A 23642-nucleotide genomic window follows, 5' to 3' on the forward strand; every position below is an offset into this window, starting at 1 on the left:
ACACACACACACACACACACACACACACACACATACACACACACACACACACACACACGCAGTTAGGCTAGTTAACCCACATAACCTATTCATCACCATGTCGCCCACTGATGAATAAATACCCTACATACACTGTCTGGGATATATTATTCATGTGTACACATCTATTTATCTATCTAATTGTCTCTCCATCACTCCCTCCCCTCTCGTTCTCTCTCACTGTAACCCACTTTACCTCCACTCGCATCCCTGCATTTCGCTCTCTCTTCATTCCTGTATCACTCTTTCTCTCTCCATACCTCTGCCCTCTCTCTCTCTCTCTCTCTCTCTCTCTCTCTCTCTCTCTCTCTCTCTCTCTCTCTCTCTCTCTCTCTCCCTCTCCCTCTCCCCTCTCCCTCTCCCTCTCCCTCTCCCTCTCTCTCTCTCTCTCTCTCTCTCAAGGCGGGCCAGACGGCTCTGATGCTGGCGGTGAGCCACGGACGCGTCGCCATGGTGAGGCTGCTCCTAAGCTGCGATGCCGACATGAATGCCCAGGACAGAGACGGCTCCACGGCCCTGATGTGCGCCTGCGAGCACGGACACGTGCACATCACACGCCTGCTGCTGGAGACCCGGCACTGTGACACGGGCCTCGCGGATAAGGTGCCCACGTTTAGCTTAGTCACTGTACCCACGTTTAGCTTAGTCACTGTATAGTCACTGTACCCACGTTTAGCTTAGTGACTGTACCCACGTTTAGCTTAGTCACTGTATAGTCACTGTACCCACGTTTAGCTTAGTCACTGTACCCACGTTTAGCTTAGTCACTGTATAGTCACTGTACCCACGTTTAGCTTAGTGACTGTACCCACGTTTAGCTTAGTCACTGTACCCACGTTTAGCTTAGTCACTGTATAGTCACTGTACCCACGTTTAGCTTAGTCACTGTACCCACGTTTAGCTTAGTCACTGTACCCACGTTTAGCTTAGTCACTGTATAGTCACTGTACCCACGTTTAGCTTAGTGACTGTACCCACGTTTAGCTTAGTCACTGTATAGTCACTGTACCCACGTTTAGCTTAGTCACTGTATAGTCACTGTACCCACGTTTAGCTTAGTCACTGTACCCACGTTTAGCTTAGTCACTGTACCCGTGTTTCCTTGACATTTGAGATAAGATAGCAGGGTACCAGGTGTTCCTTGCGATAACATTCGTTGTTTTGACAGTTTCTGGGAGCCTCTAGTAGTCCAGCAGCTGATGATCGCAGCGTTCTTGCTGGCATGTAATGTATTGTGTTGGCAATGTAGTTAGGTCCCTGTCCATTTACGGTACCCACGTTTAGCTTAGTCACTGTACCCACGTTTAGCTTAGTCACTGTACCCACGTTTAGCTTAGTCATTGTAATGATGTTTAAAAATATATATATATAGGCAATACAATTTTATCTGAATATTAAAATAATCAGTGTAAAGAAAGGTGCAGATGCCTTAGCGGTTATATATGTTACAATAAATATAGGCAATAAAGAATTTGAATCTGAATATATGCTATGGGTAAAAGTAAACACTAACAGTATACACAAGGTGCAGTATATAATAATTAGGAGACAATTTTTAAAGTCCAATATGATCATTACAGATATGGATCCATACAAGAATACAAAAGCAATAATCAAAAGAGAATTCATTAAATTTAACTAAAAGTTAGTGAATCAAAAAGTGAGGAAAGGAGATGGGGTAAGGAAAGAGTGAGCACACAAGGCAAAGAGAGAGAGAGCAGAATGCAGCCATTACATTTAAGGATGTCAACTAGACTTTCCTTGACATTTGAGATAAGATAGCAGGGTAACAGGTGTTCCTTACAATAACATTTGTTGAGGTAATAAACTAACGTGGACGTACTTAAATCCCTGGGTCACTTTCTCTCAGGCCTATCACTCACTCCAGGAGACCTTTAAGATTGATCTAGCAGTTTGTTTCTGGTCTGAGATTAGGTGGCAGTTTGTTCCATAGTTTTGGGACGTAATTGACGTCCCAACGGCTGCATCACCGATCTTGTTTTGACAGTTTCTGGGAGCCTCTAGTAGTCCAGCAGCTGATGATCACAGCGTTCTTGCTGGCATGTAATGTATTAGAGTGTTGGCAAAGTAGTTAGGTCCCTGTCCATTTACGGCTTTGTATGTAAGGAGAAGGACCTTGAAGTAAATTCTAAATGTTACAGTAAGCCAGTGTAAAGCAGCTAAGACTGGACTAATGTGCTCTCTTTTTTGGTTTTGGTTAGTAGTTGGGCTGCAGAGTTTTGGATGAGCTGAAGCCTCTCTGTGGTTTTCTTAGGGAGACCTGTGAAAAGTGCATTAACACTTTGAGTGCCAGCAGGGCGCGCACGGGTTAGCTCTGGATTGCCAATGCTCTATTCAATGAGAGAGCGAGCACATTTGCGAACGCATAAACTATATCTTAAATTATGACTATGTGTCTAATACGCCCGTCGCTTATCAATGACTTGTTTCCAGTCAACATTGTCGAAACGGATTGTTTTTTAATCGGTTCATTTCCGTTTTATACCATTTTGAAAAACGCTTGTTTTTTTAAACTTCCAAAAATATATATATATATTCTGCAGGAATCACGCTTTACTGGAATACACAAAACACGTTGTAATTTTTCTGCCTATTTATGAATCATTTTCAAATAAATGCTAGATTATCGATAGTATATATATGTGCACGCTAGAGAAGCGGGCTGAAAAATCGATTATCTTATTTCCTGATCAGCACACACTAGGGCTGTCCCCGACTAAGGATTTGGATGGTCGACTATGATTGGCCAAAATTTGCCGTTGGTCGACTATTGGTTGACAAAAAAAAATGTATAATATTTAAAAAAAAACAATTTCTTTTTTTTTCTATCATTCCATTTCGGCTGTGGGGGGTGCTTAATGTCTGAAGGAGTCGACTGAAGGCTTCTTGTCCTCTGCAAAAGCATGCAATTGGTCCACTGATACATCTTGATATTTGTCTAGTCTAGTGTATTCATTAGATGGGTGAAATCCTCTTTCAGTGCCTCTGTGCCTGTTTTCATAGGCAGTTAGCCTCTGGTATGCATGCCATTAGCGTTAGCCACGCTTCTAGGCCTTGTTTCTTTTGGAAAGAATGATACAAAAAAATTTAAAGAAATTATTAATATTTTTTATTTTTTATATTCGACTAAGAGGTTGGCCAGTCGACTACGGCTCCTTTCGACCGATTAGTCGACTAATCGACTAATAGGGGTCAGCCCTAGCACATACACACTCACAGCCACACACACACATATGGGACACGCTGAGATATAGGTGAAAAGAGCTCTGATTATCCCAAGACTGGTAAAATAGATACCTTACCTCAGATCAGATGTTCTCCAAAAAGATTATTCCAATTCCTGATCGCCATTCCAAATATCGATTGCGTTTATTGATCCAACGCTGGGTACTGGTAACACATATTCCACGCTGTTCTGAGGGTCGGCAATGAGTGGGATCGTCTCCGGTTACATGCCTGACAAGTAAAATGTGGATTCCGGAAAAAAAAATTCCCATCCATTTCATTCAGTCCAATCCAATGGGTGCAGTACTCCGGAGAGACGATAGGGGGCGGTATTTTCCCTGTTCGAGCTCAGACAGATCCCCACTCGTAACGTGAGGCTAGATTGATGAAAAATGTATGGAAATCGATAATAAAAAAAATAACAATTAAATAACGAGATTTCTCGTTCTTGGCACTCAACGCATGGCATGAACTAACGAGATTTCTCATGGCTGGCCAGTGTTAAAGTAGTCATGAATTAGCTTCTCAGCATTGCTTTGATTAACAAATGGTCATACTTATCGTTTTTGAGATGAAAGAACGATGTTTTGGTCACTTTGTTAATATGAGAATTGAAGTTCAGTTCTGAATCTATGATAACCCCAAGACTTGTGACCTCAGATTCTCCCAGGTTCTTAACGTTTCTTTTGTTTTCGGGCAGATAATTCGAATTTCAGTTTTGTTCTAGTTTTATATAAGTTACATACATTACTACTCATAGGCCTCCAGACGTTGCTGTTCATATCTCGGTCATGGTAACTCGTAACTCGATTTACGTACTTATTCAGCATTCTCGAACGGCTTCTTTGTAGGATTTACGTAGGATTTCCGTACTCAAAAAGGCAGTTGTAAATCGGACAGATCGTTCCATATACTGTCTTGTTATTCTTATACATTGATTGTGCACATCTAAGAGCCAGTGTAGAAACGGCTTGATTGTACATTTTCACTCTGGTTGGATGCCAAACTTATTTTCGTTGTATTGTACTTGTGCTGTATGATGACAATACATTTGAATCTAATCTAATCTCATTTTGGGAGATTATATAAAAGATTATCATTTGGAGTCGCAAATCGCTGTCACGCTACGGAGTGCGCTGGTGCGCTCGTGTGTGTGTACAGTATCAGCTGCTGCATCGTAATTGAACTATAGATTTATGTGGAATTCGTTCATCTATTCTCTATTCCAGTATATCGCGCGGTTGGGTTATTAAGACCTGTGAGGCAGGTGGTTTAGTGAAGATACTGTACATACGCTTGTGAGTGTGTGTGTGTGTGTGTGTGTGTGTGTGTGTGTGTGTGTGTGTGTGTGTGTGTGTGTGTGTGTGTGTGTGTTTGCGTGCTGATGCTGCCTCACTGGATGCTACACAATGGAGCATTTATTTATCGACTCTGGTTGGATGTTGTATTGTACTTGTGCTGTATAATAACAATACATTTAAATCTAATCTCATTTTGAGATCAGTCGCAATCACTTCCGTGCTACCTGTAGAATGGATCAGCATTTGTGGATGGCAATGCCAAACCTCTGTTATTTTGCACATGCCTCATTCGCCTTATAAGGAGCTGGCGGGGCATGTCTGTATGCAAATGAATTAACGAGAACGCGCATTTCAGTTTAAGAATGAATGACGTATTTCATTCAGCGGAGCACAGCTGCAAACGTTTCCCCCCACTTACGTAGACCATTTCACGTGTTCAGGAATCTGGAGGAAGATTTCCGTAAATCTGTTGGTATGACAAGATATTTACCAAGGCACTTACGAACACGTTCGAGAATGAGGACCAAGGTTAACTGCCAAAATCAGCTTCTCCTCCATTATCGATTGCTGTCGATTTCTACTCTGATACCTCAGATTTGTAATCCCTCCCCTCGGTTGATTTGATTGGTCCGTGGACAAGAAGGTGACATTGACTTTGCTGCACTCCGCGGCTAAAGTTGAAACTTTTTCAACTGAGAAAGCCAGAAAAAAAAAATGCAAGGTGTGTAGTTTGGAGGAGACGCGCGCCTGTCACGAGAAGATCGTAGAAAACCATAGAAAAAAGGCACAGGCACGTTCAGCCTTAGCATAGGATTAAGGTTTACCAATTGTCTTGGCAATGGTCTCATTTGTTTATGGTAATTATTTGCCTGGGTCCAGACCTTTGAATCCACACCCACTCCACCCTAGTCGACTGACTGACATCATGACATGAAACAGCGATTTATCGGTTGAAAAAGCGATTATCCAATTAGCCGCGGAGGGACTAACGATTAGCCAATCAGCGCCACGGGGCAGGATTAATGCCATCGTCAAGCTGTTGTCAAGCGTGTGGAGCAGGAAGAGCATGGTGGCTTTCTCAGAAACATTCTATGTTTTCACCTAAACAGTTCACTGAAATATGTTCCCGATGACATTTAGGCGAAAATTTGGATATGCAAATTATTCATATTTGCAACGCCTAGTTGGAGAGTTTGATCAGAATTTTGTGAGTCAGGAAAGCCACGGTGGGGAGGATACATTGGTCTCTACTCTCTAGTGATTGGTTAGGGAAAACTGAACCCCCCCCCCCACGGAGTGGAGGCAATGTCAGACTGAAGATGGAAATGGAGTTGACAATTCTGTCTGATATCAGGCAAGGTAATAATAGTACTAATTCATGATATATTATTGTTGAGAATTCTACACATAAACTATAAATTCAATCAATGCCACTGTATATTGCATATCATTTTAATTCACCATTGAAACCCAAGTGCACATTTTATAACCTTACTGCCTGGATAAAAAATGTTAGTACTTGAAAGGCAACGTTCAGACAAATGTGTCATCAAAGTACTGTTTCGTTTGTTGCTTGTATCATAGCATGTACAGTAGGTCCACATAATTTCAAACCAGCGTAATACTGCCCTCACCTGGATGCGAAGAGTAACTGCAAAGCTTTTCATTGGGATCTCTCTTATTTCTTGTTCACTCACTCCATATATCTATTTCTCACTCTATTTTTCTATTTAAAGGGGCAGTTAAAAAAAAATTTCTTACCCGGATTTGCCTAGTTTCTGAGATATCTCACTCGTCAGTCATCCGTTTATACTTGAGTAATTTGGTTGCATCCAATTTTATTTAATCAAGTGAATTATTGCTTAATTCATCATGCCTATTCTGAAATCACAACCGTGTAAATGATGGTTTTGTGCAAGATAAGTTAAAACTACGGCAGAGAGAGATGCAGAGAGATATGTTTTGTGTGTGTGTTCCACTTAGTTCTCCAAGTCAGGACCAGTTTAACCTAGAATTGTTAATCTGACAAACTCGTGTGGGTGAATAACTAATTTAAACCTAATTCATCATTATTTGAATTAATGTCACATACTCTGAAATCAAAGCTGTGGAAATAATTGGAGACCAGTGAAAGCTGAGGTGAGAGATGGTGTGTGCGTGTGTGCATGGGCATGGGAATGTGCGTGTGTGTGTATTCTACTTCGTTCTCCAATAGGCCAGGACCAGTTTAGCCTAGAAGTGCTAATCTTACAAACTCTTGTGGGTGAATACAAAAATAAATCTATAATAATAATAAGCTAATATCCTATCCAAGTCACCTTTTAAAATAAACTGCCCTTCTTGTATTCATTGAGGCTCCGGAGAATGAACAGAAGTGCATTCACAACAACGGATTGAGCTGGTGTGCACAGATTGAATAGATCAGTGGTTCTCAAACTATGGGTCGCGACCCAAAGTGGGGTCGTGGGTAGGTGACAATGGGGTTGCGCATTGGCAAGTAAAATGTTCTGCCAATATATTTTGGCTAAATATGCCTCGTTTTATAAATGTGTATTGATAACATAGTGCTGTAATACAATTTTCTAATAAATATGCATAATCAAGTTCAACAACATGTGCTTTTCTTTTGATATTCCTTAATTCCATGTTGAAATTACGCAATACATTAACTCATTGACTGCCACGCTGTTTTCCCATCTTTACTCCCTGGTGCCAGCGTTATTGACCATTTTCACGATGTTTGCGGACCCATCGTATATTCTATATTATAGCTATGGAGACAATAGTATGGCTCATTTGACAGGCAATATTTATAGTCCAACAGGGACAAACCAGTTAATTTCTACATACTTTTGTTTGTGCGCTATTCCATGCTAAACATCGCCCCGTTTCAAAATAATCCAGTCTCGTTTTCTAGATTGTGAGATATGACGTGTTATATGCATGTAGCAGCCTGAATATTCTACAAAGTATTCAGTAGTGCTAACTAACTGTTACTTTCCCTGTGTGTGTATAACGTGGGATTTACAGTGTTCCTTTGGATAGACTAACAGTGTTCCTTTGGATAGCTCGCCCAGTCTAACAACGAGGTGAGGTGCTACTCCTCTCCAGATGCAGTATGGATTACTAGCAATAACATTGAGCCTTTGTTTCCATTTCTGGAGCGGTCTTTGCGTGAGACCGGTGGAGGTTGCCAGCAGGGGGCGGAGTGCAGTGGTGGCAGGTGGAGCAGTGGAGAGAAGCAAGCAACGAGGAAGAGGGAATCACCTGGAGGTGAGGGGAACAGGAAGCTCTCTTCGGCGTTGGATTTAGCCGTGAACGGTCGCAGCTACAACGGGAGGTGCTTTGGAATAGCCCCGTTGAAGAAGTGAAGCCAGAGAGCCCCGCCGGAGCGAGCGACGGGTGATGAGACATACTTGCTAGTGACGGGTTATCCTAGAAGTATCCGTGATAGTGTGTGAGTAAGAGAAACCGAACCCAAGGACTAACGTCTAAGCTAATGAGACTAACGTCTAACGTTATCGGGTTATAGTAGTTACTGTGTGTGGTATATTAGCATGCCGCTAACGGCTCCGTCTGACTCGAGTAGACTACCGGGCGCGAGGCGCTGAAGAGACCGGTGGTGTAGCCAGCCACATTGCGTTAACAGTATAACCGAATAGCAGGAGGGTGCGCCGAGACCCAAAGCTTAGCTGTGTTTAAGGTAGCACCAAGTATTAGCTCGCGCGACGGAAGCAAGCCAGCAACAGCAGCGGTGGACGTTTCCCAGACGGTACAGAGGACGTCTCTTCCCACCAGCAGGGGACGCCATACAGCACGCTCTGCCCGCTAACCACTGCCTGCTGTTCGCCCAACCTGCTGGCTGTGCTCGCGGATTGCCGACGCCATCTTGTCATCCGGACTAGTGGTGACAAGAGTGGGTCCGCCATCTTGGCTAAGTACTAACAGTACCACGTGTGTATCAACAGCAACGTCCATTGAAGTGAACGCTAATCACCAGTGTCTAAGGGGTACCCCAAACAATTTTAGCCGGCTTAGGTTAGGTTTTCTTTGATAACGTGGGCCCACATTTATTGGTTATTTTGGTTATTGGTTTATTTGACTGTTTGATTCTGAGACTCCCAATGTGTCTACGTTCTATGCCTGGGTTCCCCCAGTACAAGCGGGGTGATTTAATGTATTGAGCACTCGGTGCCTATGGTGGGAAGAGCTTCCCCTACATTGAGTACCAGAGCACCCGGTGCCATATGAGTAAACATTAACGTTGTAATGTATAATCTGCCCAGGCTTCACTAAACATAGATTTAATTGGGATCATTGTGTGTGTCTCTTTCTTTGAGTTCCATTTGCTATTTTATTCTCTGGGTAAATATTGTGACGGCATAATTATTGAACCCTTACACCCCATTTACAGAATAGCATTTGAAGGGTCTATACAGGTGGTCAAGGAAGGGTACTGCTTAAAGGGAAGCCCAATAATACTATTGAACTGACAGTCACTGGGTGTGGGAGGGCTGTCGGAGGTACTGAGGGAGTGAGGGTGTGTGGGGAGCTACTGCTGACCGCCTTGGAAGGTGAGGGAGACCAGAGTACCAGTCCCCAGGTTAGTAATTCCTGGGCCCCATCCACTCCAGCTGCAAGCCCTCCAGTACGACGTTCCGGGCCAAAGACGGGGGTACTTATAGGTCCAATACTATAGTATCCTACTACCCAGTGTCTGTGTACTACTACTCCCACAAGCAGGGATAATCCACCCTTCTACATGCATATGCGCAAATCGTTCGGGTTGCTCGCCTGAAACCTATATTATTTCCAAATCAAAGGTATATAACATATAGATGTGTCTTCACAATGTCATCAAGGGGGGGGGGGGGTAGTTTTACGAAGCTGCGATCGTTACCAAAAGCATGTTTTAGGTTCGGTAAAATACGACGTTGTGATCAATACAAAAGCATGTTTTAGGTTCTGTAAAATAGACCTAAAATAGACCTTACCTTTGTCAGAAGGTACTCCAAAATTAATAATCCCAGTAGTTCCATCGCAATCGCCATTACCGGTGTGCATTGGACCTGGCTAGAATACGGAAAACAATAGGTTTCAGGCGAGCAAATCGGCGACAGATGGCTGTGTGCTGCTTCACTTTGAGGGGGAGGGGATTCCTGCAGCCCGAGGCACAGAGGCACTGAAAGACAACTGAGAGATCCAGTTCAAAAGGTAGATAGATACTGCCACCTGTCGGGATTCGAGCGTCATTGCAATTATAACGTAGGCAGCGGTGCCAAGGAGACACAGGCAGGTCCGTGCGAGTGTTTAGAATGGGAAAATCAAAAAAAGGATCTAAAAACGAGATATCTCGTGTTTGGTGCTCAACTGTTGGATTTGAAACACGAGAAATCTCGTGTTTGGCGCAGAATGAGTTAAGTTTATTTATCCTAAATAAAATGGGGTCGTGGTATAAAAAAGTTTGAGAACCCCTGGAATAGATAATGAAACAAAAATACCTAGAATTAAGCTAGCGACCTCAGGAAAATTCTCCTTGCTTTAGGTGTTATTATTATGTGCCAGGCTGTAAAATCATCTGTAATTTTTCATGTGGGCCCCCTTGGTAATTGAGTTTGGACGCCCTGACCACAGAGATGAGCGGAAGCAGCCTGGCAACCAGCTGTGCTGAGCAGGGTATGTGACATCTCCTCTCTGTCTGCCCTCCAGGATGGCCAGACGGCACTGTCGGTGGCCAAGGGGGCTTCGCACCCAGACATCGTGGACCTTCTGAAGGCCCATGCAGAGGGCCGCGCCTCCGACCCTGCCTCCAGCACAACCCCCCACTGAGCCCCCAACCCCTTACCCAGAGGACGAAGGCTGAACTCACCTCACTGCCAAGGCTCTCTCTCTCTCTCTCTCTCTCTCTCTCTCTCTCTCTCTCTCTCTCTCTCTCTCTCCCTCCCTCCCTCTCCCTCCAGTCCAGTGGTGTGTGGTGGTAGTTTAGGAAGGACAGCTGATCTACAGGTATACTACTGTACGTGCACAGAGCAAGGTGTGTCAGTGGAAATCAGACTCATTGGTGGGTGGATACAGTTCGTCAAAAGGTTATGGTGCTCTCTTATACCCAGAGAATGACAGTGGCTATATACTCCTGTTATATACTCCTGTATAGCTAAACAAGATCACGCCACTACTACATAGAGCTAACGTACAAGTCTGGTTGAGGCCAAACCTCTGAGACTGACCTGTAGAGAGCTACAGTATAACACATTCCCCTGTGTGGGTGTTTAAAGCTCTGTTGTGTCACCACTATAGGCAGACAGCCAATGAGAGAGAGCGAGAGAGAGAGAGTGGGGGGGGGGGGGGGGGGGGGGGGGGGGGCTGGACCAGAGCCATTTATTACCAAAGTTTGAACAGAGTGTCAGTGGCTTGTAACTCACTATGATAAGGTGGCCACAACATAGCGTCCATACTATCCAACCTGGCCAAACTCCTGGTAATAAAATGTCTCTGGCCCGGATGTGGTGATCAACATACGTCACCATGACAACACAGATGATTGACAGGAGGCAAGGGAGGGGCCTGCAGTTGGAGAATATAAGAATGATATGGGCGGCTGAATGGACGACAAGCTGCTTCTTATAATAGCGACAGGCTCTTTCAGGCAACATTTTAAGCACATGATCTACCTTTCCAAAAATATATCTATGATATTATAGAAAAATAAATTATCTATATATGACATTGTTTGTTTGTTATTTTTTTTCTTTTTATAACATTGACGTCATTCTTTTTATATTTTGGACGTAAAGCCATTATTGAAATCATGGAATATAAAGAATGTTACGCTTATCAGATTACTATCAGATACACACGTAAACTATATTTATTTTTATTATAGTGCACTTTGTTTTAATCTGTTCTTTGTGTACATACTGCTTTTATTTTAGTCCTGAAGGAAGGAATCTCCTAATCGTCCCCTTTTGTTCACAGTAATTGACAGCAGTGACTTGGCGTTATCTCCCAGGTGTAGGGTCTCTTTCGTCACCACAGGAACTGTCACTAAATGTCAATAATGCAATTGGAACAGTGGGAAAATCAGCCAGTTTTTCCTCGTTTCCTCAAAAGGGGACATTTGGGACACAGTTGAGGTTACCGCAGTTACTACAGGACACAGGTTTACAACGTCTTTATTTGAGTATGACCTACCTGACCATAGACAGACTGACGTCTTCCAATCATGAAGGTTGTGCCTAACATACAAAAAAAGGCGCAGTAACACCCCCATCTGCTGGTTATGCCAATGTACTACACCACAGTATGTTGTAATACTGTCTTCAACTACATAATGTCTACCGCCATAGAGCTTGGTTTGTGAAACTATGGGGGGGGGGGGGGGGGGCTCGCATGACAACAGTAGTATTATGTTTGTGATATGTGAGCCTGGGTCACATGACAACAGTAGTATTATGTTTCAGTGAGCCTGGGTCACATGACAACAGTAGTAATATGTTTGTGATCACTAAGAGAGAAGAAGAAAACATTTAAATAATACAATTTAAGAAACTATGCCATAGAGCAATAATGTATAGAAAGGGGCATTCTGATTGGTCATTTGGCCGGTACTTAAGATGGATGCCATAGAACGTTTGATGTTTGTCACCGTGGCAAACTCCTTTGCACATACAGTGCATGAGACACAGGAAGCTGAGGCGTTGCCGTGGCAAAGGGGTCGTTATTCAACATTCCAGCGGCAAATGTCTTGAACATTCCGTCTTCCTGTCCCGCCCAGACATGAAATAACTTTCTCTCTCTCTCAACATAATGCATCAGGAATGGTCCTATCTCGAACCCGCCCTCTTTTTGCAGCGATCCTCCAATCACGACTGTCGTTTGAGGGGAGTAATAGTTGTGATTGGAGGGTCGTGGGAAAAGAGGGCAGGGTTTAAGATAGGACAATTGTCTTTTCTATTAATTCTAATTCTATGTACCCCCCCCCCCCCCCCCCACAATTAAAATAGAATCTATGTCTCCTATGCCTGCTCATGTCAAATCTAATCAAGCATGTATGCAACCGCTACTAAAATGCACAAAGAATGTCAGGCTAGCTTTGACACATTCCAGAAGACATGTTGCAAGACTAAAGTGTGTTGGCATGGACCAGGGGGTACGCCCCAAGAAAAGTCCAGGGGGGATGCCCCAAGAAGACCAGGGGGGACGCCCCACGAAGTAGCACAGACAGACAGAGGCTGGATTAACCCTTTCACTACCACACTACAGACGGTTAACTGTCTGTAGTGTGGTAGTGAGAGGGTTAACCTTCTGTAGTGTCGTAGTGAAAGGGTTAACCCTTTGCCGTGTGGCAGTGAAAGGGTTATCCTTCTGTAGTGTCACAGTGAAAGGGTTAACCATTTTGTAGAGTGGCAGTGAAAGGGTTAACAGAAAGACACACATCTTTCCTATAATAAATCCAACCAAAGCGCCTCTTATGAAGCGTCCTCAGTGATTATAACCAACCACAGTGAAGCTCTACCATAATGTGTACTGCTAGAGTAATGTGAAGTTCTTGTCTCTCTTATGTTCTTGTCTTGGAAAAACATTGTTTCTATGGTTGATTGAGGAGGAGCAATATCATTGGAATACTACCTTGTCAATCGGAAGCTGAGGAGGAGGTTGATCGGCTGACGATGCTGTGGTGGTGTCGTTTGGCACCAGGGAGGGCGGTGCTTCTTCTGTTTACTGTCTCCATTGCGTTTACACAGGGACAACAAAGTCTGTTTTTTGACTCTTTAGTCTGGCAGTTTTGATCTAGAACTTTTTGTCTTCTCAAACGGTCAATTTGCTTTCTTAAAAAGGTTTAGAGTTATATGTTATATGGAAGGTGATATTCCATCACTCAAGACAACCATGAAAGATCAGCTCTGCCCCATAAAGAGTTACAAATCTGATATTTTGTACCTGTTTACATACAGTCCTGAACCTCATAGATATTCAAAGGATAGGATTACTGGTCTGAGACCAGTTTATTTTTCTCTTTCTTTTTTTCTACAGCAGACCGATAATTGAACCCTTGCACTGAAGAACCATATAAGTCCGTTTTGATATTTTTTGGACAACCCATGTATTTGCAGTTGTGAAGTTCATCTACTGTAGATCACTTTGAGTGTGAATGTGATACATCACAAGAAACTACTCAACCTCTACTGTATTTAACTATGAGTGAACAAAACATTCTAACTTACCATTTTTAGATAATAAAGTACTCAACCTCTACTGTATTTAACTATGAGTGAACACAACACTCTAACTTACTGTCTTTAGATAATATGTTTAAACACATTGTTCTTCTGAAAGCTTAAAACAGAGTTATATGGTTCTTTGTCTGAGGTACAGTACTCTATTGACAGTGACATGATCGTCACATGAATCCTACAGGTAGCCTTGCAAACCATCTGGATTTTTGCCAAATGCCCATAATAGGCCCTGATTGAAACATGACAGAAATCGGATGTCTAAGTGTCTCAGATAATTTGCTTGGTTTAACAGAAAATCGGAGCCAATTCCAGATTCCGAACCAGATTTCTGTTTCTTTTTAACACTAGCACAGCCGACAAGGGGTCAAATGACCCCTAGGCATTTTCAATAAATGTATCCTCGTCACTCGGTCGAGCTCCAGCTCTGTCACTCAATGACTTTTCCTAAAAGTACCCGTTTTATCTGGCACGGTTTATGAAATTTCAAAATTACTTCAGGAAAATGTAATTCGAACGTTATTCCACATATATATGGAGTCACAGCACTTTGCGAGCGTCTAGCGCAGGGGTGGCCAACCCATGGCATGTGGCTCTTTGCCCGTCAATGTGTGGCTCTTCCATCCAAGAAAATAATAAAAATAATAATATTTTTATTTATTATTATTATTATTTATTTATTTTTGTCACTCAAACCTGTGGTAAACCGCATCTTTTTATATTAAGAGGTAATTATATAGTTTACACTGTTTATTTTTCTCATATAAGCTGTGGGGTCATCTGACCCCTTCCGGCGGGAATCAGTGACATTTTCTCCATGGCTGTTCTAGTGTTAAATCCTGCCTTAAACGCCAAGTGATTTGACCAGCGTTACTATACCAGACCAGGTCCTATACCAGCCCAGTACTCTCTCATTTTCTGAAGATTTATGAATTCACGTCCTGACAAGAACCTGTATAACTGACCTAAAGTTTCACCTCTATTTGGGGAAAAAAATATTTAGTATATATATATATATATAAAGTACTATACTATTGTGTACTGTATATAGCATTTAGTACTATACTATGGCTGGATATACATGATAACAAAAAAGAAAAGGCAGATAATTTTGTTCCTTGCCTCATTGTGACCCAGATTTAATAGTTTTACTTGGTTTAACTTGCAATTAAATAATCATATGAGTCACATGGAATAAGAAATTACTTCTTTTTTTTGTTCTTTGTAGATCCAGCTGAGTACATGTAACAGTATTGTGAAAGGTATATACAAAGTATTGTCTGACATTTGCTCTTGATATGATATTTACTATTTATTCCAAATGCTATATTTTTTACTATAATATACAGTACAAATATATATGTATGCATGGACAACTACGGAACTAAATATGAGCAGTGATGATGCCGACTGGTTCCTGGTGATGTGATCATTCGGCTTCCCCCATTGGTTAGTTGGGTGGCTCACGTGTGGCTGTGATTGGACAAGGTTGTTGACTGTTGTGTTTTGCGGGTGAAGTTGCCCTCGAGCTCTGAGCTCTCACAGTCTTGAATAGGATGCGATAGTTTAAGCGCATCCGTAAGTGATAGTTTTGGGGGCAGTACATCTTGTGTTACCTTTCAACACGACATTCGTTAATAGTGTTACGTGTTGTGTCAACTTGTCGTTTAATGTGTTGTGTTGAACAGTAACACCGCTCTCGTGGATGTGTTAAAGGGTACGTTCAGAGTTTTTGCATCCCTAGTGCTATTTTCCACTTACCAATGAGTCCTTTCTCAGCCCAATGCTGTCCTTCATACTGGATACCCACAGCTCTGGCTAGTTAGGACACAAACAGTGTTGAAAAGTAATCTGAACAAGGAGAAATAAACACAGAAAACTTACTCCAAGGCGGCTGGGTGGCGCAGCGGATTAAGCGCTTGTCACCAACGCGAGAGACACTGGTATCGAATCCAGCTGTCAGCGTTGCCTCCGGCTTGGCCGGCCGTCATACTGGCTCAATTGGCAGAGTCAGCGGGAGGGAAGCCAGTGGGTGGTAATCTGGTCGTTGTAAACAGCGACTCCTACAGGTCGGTCAGGGCGCCTGCACAGCGAGGAAGGGAGATGGTGAGGGTAGTGTGAGCCTCCCACACGTTACACCTCACCAATGAGAGTCCGCGCTGGCAGGTGAAAAGAAGTGGCTGGCTGACTCCGCATGTATTGGAGGGGACATGTGATAGTATCTATCAACCCTCCCTAGACCGACCAGTGGGGGGCACATGCGAGCAACGACCAGGAAGAGGAGGGGGGGAATTGGCACGACTAAATTGGGATGGGAGAGAAAAAAACACAGAAAAACAGGAGGAGAAGAAGTGGATCAAAAAAGAAAAGAAAACGTACTCCACAGTGCACCCAAAGCAAAGGAAGTTGTTTTCGAGTATGATGAAGTACTTTTTACATTAACTTTAATTTAGTTTCGTGGCTGACTAGGAGCTGTGTATCCAGTATGAAACACGGCATGGAATATCCTGAGAAAGGAACTCTACCCTTCAACAACATCATCATCATTGATTAAGAAAGAGGATAAGGGGTCCAAAATTCTGAACTTGCCCTTTAAAAACGCGACATTGTTTTTAACAGTGCAGAGATCAGCTTTCTTAGACCCTTTGCTCACCTACATTAGTAGGGAAATGATGAAGCTTATCCAAAGTCAGTATTTGCTCTTCAGTAAGGGACAGCTTCACCCTAGTTTGAACTATGTCTGAATACCAGAGTATGTAAATGACACGGTCATGTAAAAAAAAGAAAAAAAAAACTGTATTTGTCTGTAATATTCCTTGTACAATGAGGTTGTATGTTACAAACCAGATAAATACTTCTAAATAAATAACTGAATATTTGGAACTTAAAAGAAGTGCATGTTTCATTCTACTTTCAGTCATTGTAGGAAATTACTCAATACATTAGATTTCACCACGTGTCATTTCTTACAATAATTTCATTAATGTTTGTTTTATTAACCCATTCTCTGCCACCACTTTGATTATCCTAAACCATCCTCTGCCAGCGCTATTTGTCTATGGAGATGTTCACCTTCTTTGCAGGGCTATAACTTTTTAAATTGTATTGCTAAATTGACATTACTATGGCCCATTCAACATCAATTATCTATCGTTCAGGATGTAGGAAAGTTTTACTTTTTCATTCACACATTCATACTAAAATACCGTCTAGAGTATAAATATGTTTTTATCGTTTTCTGCAGTATTTCATAGAATGTGAGATATAGGCATAAATGCATATATTAGATTATCAAATGCAGTTTGATACCGATCCATGCTATATTAAAAATGTCAACTGTACATGGTCCTAAATGTCATGACTGATCATCTGCGGGTGAACGGAGGGGGGGGGGGGGGGGGGTCGTTTATAATTCAATGACCGACGTTGTAGTATGGGTGATATATTGATCAGAGCAGTTTGTATCGAAAATGATAAAAAAAAATGCTGAAACTCACCCCAGTCTCCTCGTAGCGTTGGGCGATGAGAGTGGAGCAAACAGATCCCAATTATGGGATGTTGATCGATGCGATCCATTTCCGGTTTGTATATTACTAATACACGTCCAAATCATGTTGATTATTGAGTTATGGCAAAGATCCATATCGACGGTGTCTGTATCGACCCCCGGGACGATAAACGAGTGGCCGGACGAAAATAGGGGACGGACCGAGCTACAATGGGCACCTCCGGTTTGGCAACTCGCCGATCGGCCACCAGGTGGCGGTATTGAAGCGTTGCAGAGTTGTGATGGCTCAGACAGCATCAGCCAAGACTCTGTGGGTGAAATATGAATACCATGACGAAAATATGATATATTGATCTCAAACACGCCTCACGGCGTGATTGGCAGACAACGCATGACGGAGAAACCCGCCTTAACACGTGATTGGCGGAGAATGGGTTAATGAGGAAAGACCGCAGATTAAGAGATTAGTTCCATTTGGCACAAGGGATTTCTGTGTAAAAAAATTTGTGCATAGTCCACCATGCTTCAGTTACAATGATATGGTTTTTAAAACACTAGGATGAAGATGGAGAGGACAGAAAAATTTGTAACAGCGTTACATAGGTCCGTAGCCATGCTGTAACAGTGTTGCATAGGCCAGTATCATTCTGTAACAGCGTGCATATGTCAGTAGCCATGCTGTAACAGTTGTGCATAGGCCAGTAGCCATGCTGTAACAGTTGTGCATATGTCAGTAGCCATGCTGTAACAGTTGTGCATAGGCCAGTAGCCATGCTGTAACAGTGTTGCATAGGCCAGGATCCATGCTGTAACAGTGTTGCATAGGCCAGGATCCATGCTGTAACAGTGTGCATAGGCCAGGATCCATGCTGTAACAGTGTTGCATAGGCCAGGATCCATGCTGTAACAGTGTTGCATACGCCAGGATCCATGCTGTAACAGTGTTGCATAGGCCAGGATCATGCTGTAACAGTGTTGCATAAGCCAGGATCCATGCTGTAACAGTGTTGCATAGGCCAGGATCCATGCTGTAACAGCGTGCATATGTCAGTAGCCATGCTGTAACAGTTTTGCATACGCCAGGATCCATGCTGTAACAGTGTTGCATAGGCCAGGATCATGCTGTAACAGTGTTGTATAGGCCAGGATCCATGCTGTAACAGTGTGCATATGTCAGTATCATTCTGTAACAGTGTTGCATAGGCCAGTATCCATGCTGTCACAGCACAGCTGATGGTTTCTCAGACCAAACATGTTCCATCAGCTCCATCCACTTGACTCCCAACACTGGCCACCTCAAGGATGTAAGTCATTTTGTCCAGCAGGTGGTGCTATTACTCTATGTTAAGGATACATACAACAAATTCATCTCTAGGCTATACACCTGCTTAACACAGCAATAAACAACCGGAGTATTAATTCTTAAGAGGCACAGATCTGATCATGAGATGGATATGGAAACATGAAGAAAACAAAATGTCCAAAATTAATCTGATGTTGGTAGATTAAAGGTTAGAGAAGCAGGCTTGTAAATGTTGCTGGTTCGATCCCCAGACCAGTAGGAAGATCTGGGTGTGGGGAAGTGAATGAATAAGGCTCCCCTACCTCAACTCCCAATGTTGAAGTGGCCTTGAGCAAGGCACTTAACTCCCGACCACTCCAGTGGAGCTGCTCAGTGGCCAAGATTATTATGTCTCGTCTCCACTAGCCAGGGTTTAGCCGTGCTGTGGCCTGGCATACAGTGAGCCTACCTCCGGTCAATGGTCTCTAACTACACACCCTCAAGACCCCTACGCTCTGCATCCTCTGGCCGCCTCAGACCTACTCCTATCCGAGCTCCGGAAGGGTCATCAAAGAGAAGTCGCCTATTCTCGGTCCTTGCCCCACAATGGTGGAACGAACTTCCTTCCCACCACAGTTAGGACAGCCGAAACCCGTCCAATCTATCGCAGTCGATTAAAGACGCACTTCTTCAATCATTATCTGAAATGAAAAAAATAATAATCTAACCCTAACTAACCTTACTGTCATGCACTTGTCCTAATATACTAACCAACACTATAGCACTCAACACTTTGATGAACATTGTTACTCAGCTGATAGAGTTGTACCCTTCCTGCTGTCTTGTTGTACAAAACTTGTAAGTCGCTTTGGATAAAAGCGTCAGCTAAATGACTAAATGTAAATGTAATTGTAAATGCATCTCCATTGTCTTTAGAAACTGGCTGGACCCTGGCTGAGGAAGACACCTTTCACAACCTGGTCAAGGTTGGCAGGGACTGTTGTATCATCATGGTTTAGCTTGTGTACCAACATGAATTTTGCAAGGTTGCCTAGCAACCGGACAGTTTACAAGAAACACAATGGAGACGCAACCCCAATACCATACCAAACCTGGCCATGGCTAGACCCAGCCAGGCTGAACATAGCTAATGGAGACAAGGCATCAATCAGAATGTGAAGCAGGTGTTTCTAAAAGAAAGAAAAAAACATATATTATATGCTCAGCAAATCTACCCTGGGTAAATAAAGGTGTAATAAAGAATCTGAGGATCTATGCAGTGATACACATTGAAGACTTACCGGTTTGTGATCAGTGGTCTTGTTGCTCAGTGCTGTATTCAGATTCAGATTTCTTTATTCACCATTTTGTACAGGTACAAAATGGAACGTGATTTGACATTACAGTGCATGATTGATTTTTCACAAATAGGAACAACATAATAATAATAATAATGATAAATAAATAAGTAAGTGCAAAACAGGACAGAACACATGGAGTCCAGCTGCTGGCGTTACTGACACGGTTTAGCACAGAAGGACGAGCTGGGTAAAGAGGAGCATAACAAGATATTCTAGATATATTCTAAGATATGCCCCTCATCCCCTGGACTCCAACAAGCAGGTGGCTTTTCTTAAATACTAAAATGTGTTACTCACACAGAATTTATCAAATGTCCAATGGTCCAAAATGTGTTATTTAATGAGCCAACATCAATCATATGGACCAGCATCCTGAACACTTATTTTTCAAACTAGTGTAGACACCTGAATATGTCTAGCAATAATTCAATGTGTCTAACCTAATTCCTTTTACTCTACTGTGCCCACTGACCCCTCTTGATCCTCCATATTCTAACATTGACAGTGAATAGTGGAGCGTGCACTGGACTGCCGCCAGGGGGAGCTGGTGTGGCGTTGGGCAGGAGAGACGACAGAAGAAGAAGGAGGGCTGAAGGGAGAACTCCGACAGCGGAACACCCTCTTCGTCGTTTGGACACAGAAGCAAGCGGACGCGTAGAGCGGGGCTCTAGACACTAAGGACACGCGAGATAGGCGGGTTAGACCGGTTATGCGATAGCTTAGCTCCCAGTTAATGCTAAAGAGACTTTGTGAACAAAGAAGCAGACGAGTTACTGCCGAAGAGCGTGGTAGATATTGCACACGTTGCGTTTTAGTTAAAGTATAGGCGACAGGACAGGGGATCGTTTCGATCCACAGCTTAGCTTCAGTTAGGCCTAGGGCCACAGTTTACCCCGCATGTCGCAGCAGCGGACTCCCCAAACGGACGTCGCCGGACTACAACCACCTCCAGCCGTCGCCTGCCTAACGTCAACCCAGCCCGCCCCTGCCTGTCACAGGTGACAAACACGGGACCGGTCGACGGCCATCTCGCAACGCGGACATTCGTTGCGGGAGCAGGCCAGCCTGGGTTAAGTACACACGAGCCAGTTACAGTGAGCACTCCGAGTGCTGTAGCCGGGGGTAAACATTCTCTTCGTGCGGCGCATGCCCTTTTAGAGGCGAAGAGGATCAGTACTTTGAACTGGCCCGTGTACCATTGTTTAGGGGCGCCCCGACGTTTCTTATTTTGGGGGACTGCCGGCTTAGATAGGACTTTTGTTTTCAATGTGGGCCCACTGTCTATTGCATAGGTGTCAAACTCATGGCCCGCGGGCCAAATGTGGCCCGCCACGTCATTTGATGTGGCCCCCAAGAGCTCTGGTAAAAAATAAATAAATAAAAAATTTTAAAACATTGATCTTGGGTTACAAAATAGCGGCGTTAAATGAATTGTGGGTTAATGCGTTAATAAAGCTTTAACTTTGACAGCCTTAGTTATTACACATTCTTACACATACATGTATGTTGAACATCTGAGGTATTGATGAAGTAACAAAGGAAAAAAGCCAAAAGCACTTACTCCTCAGACATTCTTTGACAATTTTACAGCCCAAAATACAAAAAAGATCCAGGCGGAATAGGTAACAAAGGGTTGAAGAAATATTGTCTGAACTGTCAGATGCAAACTGGCTGTGTGACATAACCAAGCATCTCGCTCAATTGAATAAGAAACTGTAGGGACGCAAACAAGTCCCACCCAAAACTTGACCAATATAGTTGTGAACTGAGACAACCCTTATTTTGTTATTTTTGAGTACATTTACAGTTGTGTGTTCATGCAGACACATAATAGCAATTTCCTTTACGAATTGAAAATGGGGGACCCTGATGTAAACAAGTCGAAAGTCTTTCTCTGATCTGCATCCCCTTAACAATTGTGTGTATTGAGCTGTACTGTACTGTACCCATTCTGCAATCTGTTAATTAAAGTTAATTAAACTATCTTCCATTAGTTGGATGTATGGCCTCTGCAAGGTTGTGTGCAGCCATTTGTTTTTGTAACATCTGCTACATCTGTCCCACGTGTTCTTTGCAGCTCACAGTTGTTAGTTCTGCCCCTCTTGACTGTGACAAAAAGGTTTTCTTCTTTGTTATTTAGTTGAATGGTTTGATCATTGATTGATTGAGTAATATGGGGTTCTGATAAACAAAAATGATTTGTTAAAATAACATAAGCTAACATATATTTTTACATCTATGCAAAATGTATAACTTTAAGTAATAAATACAGAAACAACATGTTTAACAATATGTAAATGAGTAGCTACATTTATTTTACATTACATTAACATTTATACAGTCTTTGGCCCTTTGAGGGCAACCATAATGCTGATGTGGCCCTCTGTGAAAATGAGTTTGACACCCCTGGTCTATTGGTTAAATGTGTTGTGTGATAGCCCAGCATTTCAACCCTTAAAAGGACGGGTTCCATTACTGTCCCCACACAATCTTGCATTCACATGAGTATCACCATAATGAGTGTAAACTGTGTCCTTCTTTTCCCCCGTAAGGCACCTCATCAGTTCCACCCAGGCCTGTTTGTCAGCGAGGCTCTGGCTCCATACAGCCAAACACAACATCCTCTTCTATTATCTAGTCCTGTCTGTCAGCTGGGATCTGGCTCTCCTACAGACACAAAGCACAACCTCTTCTATTATGTAAAAACCTTGCTACTCCACTTTGGTGTTTTCATTTGATTTGATGGTTATTCACATCTCATCTACTACTACTATTACTAATAATAATAATATAGTTATCATTTTGTAGTTATTAAATGTTGTTTTTATTATCCTCATTATGTCATAATACCAGAAGTATGAGCCTAAAGCCCATTCAAAATTTACTGTAGGCTATCATTTCATCAACACATGGTTGTCAGTTTAATCGGACACAGGAAGTTGATGGCGTATTTAAGTATTTAAATCACAATTCTCCTCCCCTTCCACTTACCATTTTCCCAAATCCCCATAGGATCATCAGCAACAGCAGCAACAACACGTCTTTCTTACAACAACACGCCTTTTGGCTTTAGCGGCACCCCAGACGATTGCGATTGGTTTTGAGAAATACAAACAACCCAGAACGGTTTTTATTATTATTTTGTCTTCCTCCCTATAGTGCTCGTTGATAATGGACGTTTCCTCTCGTGCTGGCACAGCATTAAAAGGCAGCCTGGAGAGACTGTTGACAGCTAGGAAATAAACCGTTTTGCCTCCTTATAATTCCAGACGTTTAAGGAGATTGGATGATGTCAGGCGGCGGTGAACTATGCACAGCTGTAGGGTTTCCCCCAGTGGTGACGCACTCCGTGCCACGGACACCCAATTAGTGGGTAAATAAACCCATCAGAGGCCATGAGGAGAGAGTCCTCACGCTGAACCCACAGAGCCAGCCAGCCAATTACACACGAATGCATTGTTCCTGTGTGTGTGTGTGCGCGCACTGCTCTACAGATACTCTACTACAGAGTATCACAAAACAAGCACACGTACGTGCACAAGCACACAAAGCAAAGAGTACAAATGCACACACAAGCCTTTATTTTACACAAACCAAACTTGTATTTACATCTGAGGACTCTCACCTTAACACTTTAACTGCCGAAAACGCCGGAACTCGTCATTCCCCGCC

At 42.9% G+C, this 23642-nt stretch overlaps 1 protein-coding gene across 1 annotated transcript in view; it reads left to right on the forward strand.

Moving 5' to 3' along the window:
- kank4 (KN motif and ankyrin repeat domains 4) overlaps window positions 1-10910 on the forward strand; it is a 332794-nt gene extending 321884 nt beyond the window's left edge. Inside the window, exons 9-10 of the mRNA XM_084311231.1 lie at window positions 442-642; window positions 10296-10910. Coding sequence (XP_084167357.1) covers window positions 442-642; window positions 10296-10415 — 321 coding nt within the window. The 3' untranslated portion in view covers window positions 10416-10910. The remainder of the gene's footprint in view (window positions 1-441; window positions 643-10295) is intronic.
- The last annotated feature ends 12732 nt before the right edge of the window (window positions 10911-23642 follow it).

The sequence above is a fragment of the Notolepis coatsorum genome (assembly GCF_963971535.1).
Source record: "Notolepis coatsorum genome assembly, chromosome: 3".
Classification (NCBI taxonomy): domain Eukaryota; kingdom Metazoa; phylum Chordata; class Actinopteri; order Aulopiformes; family Paralepididae; genus Notolepis; species Notolepis coatsorum.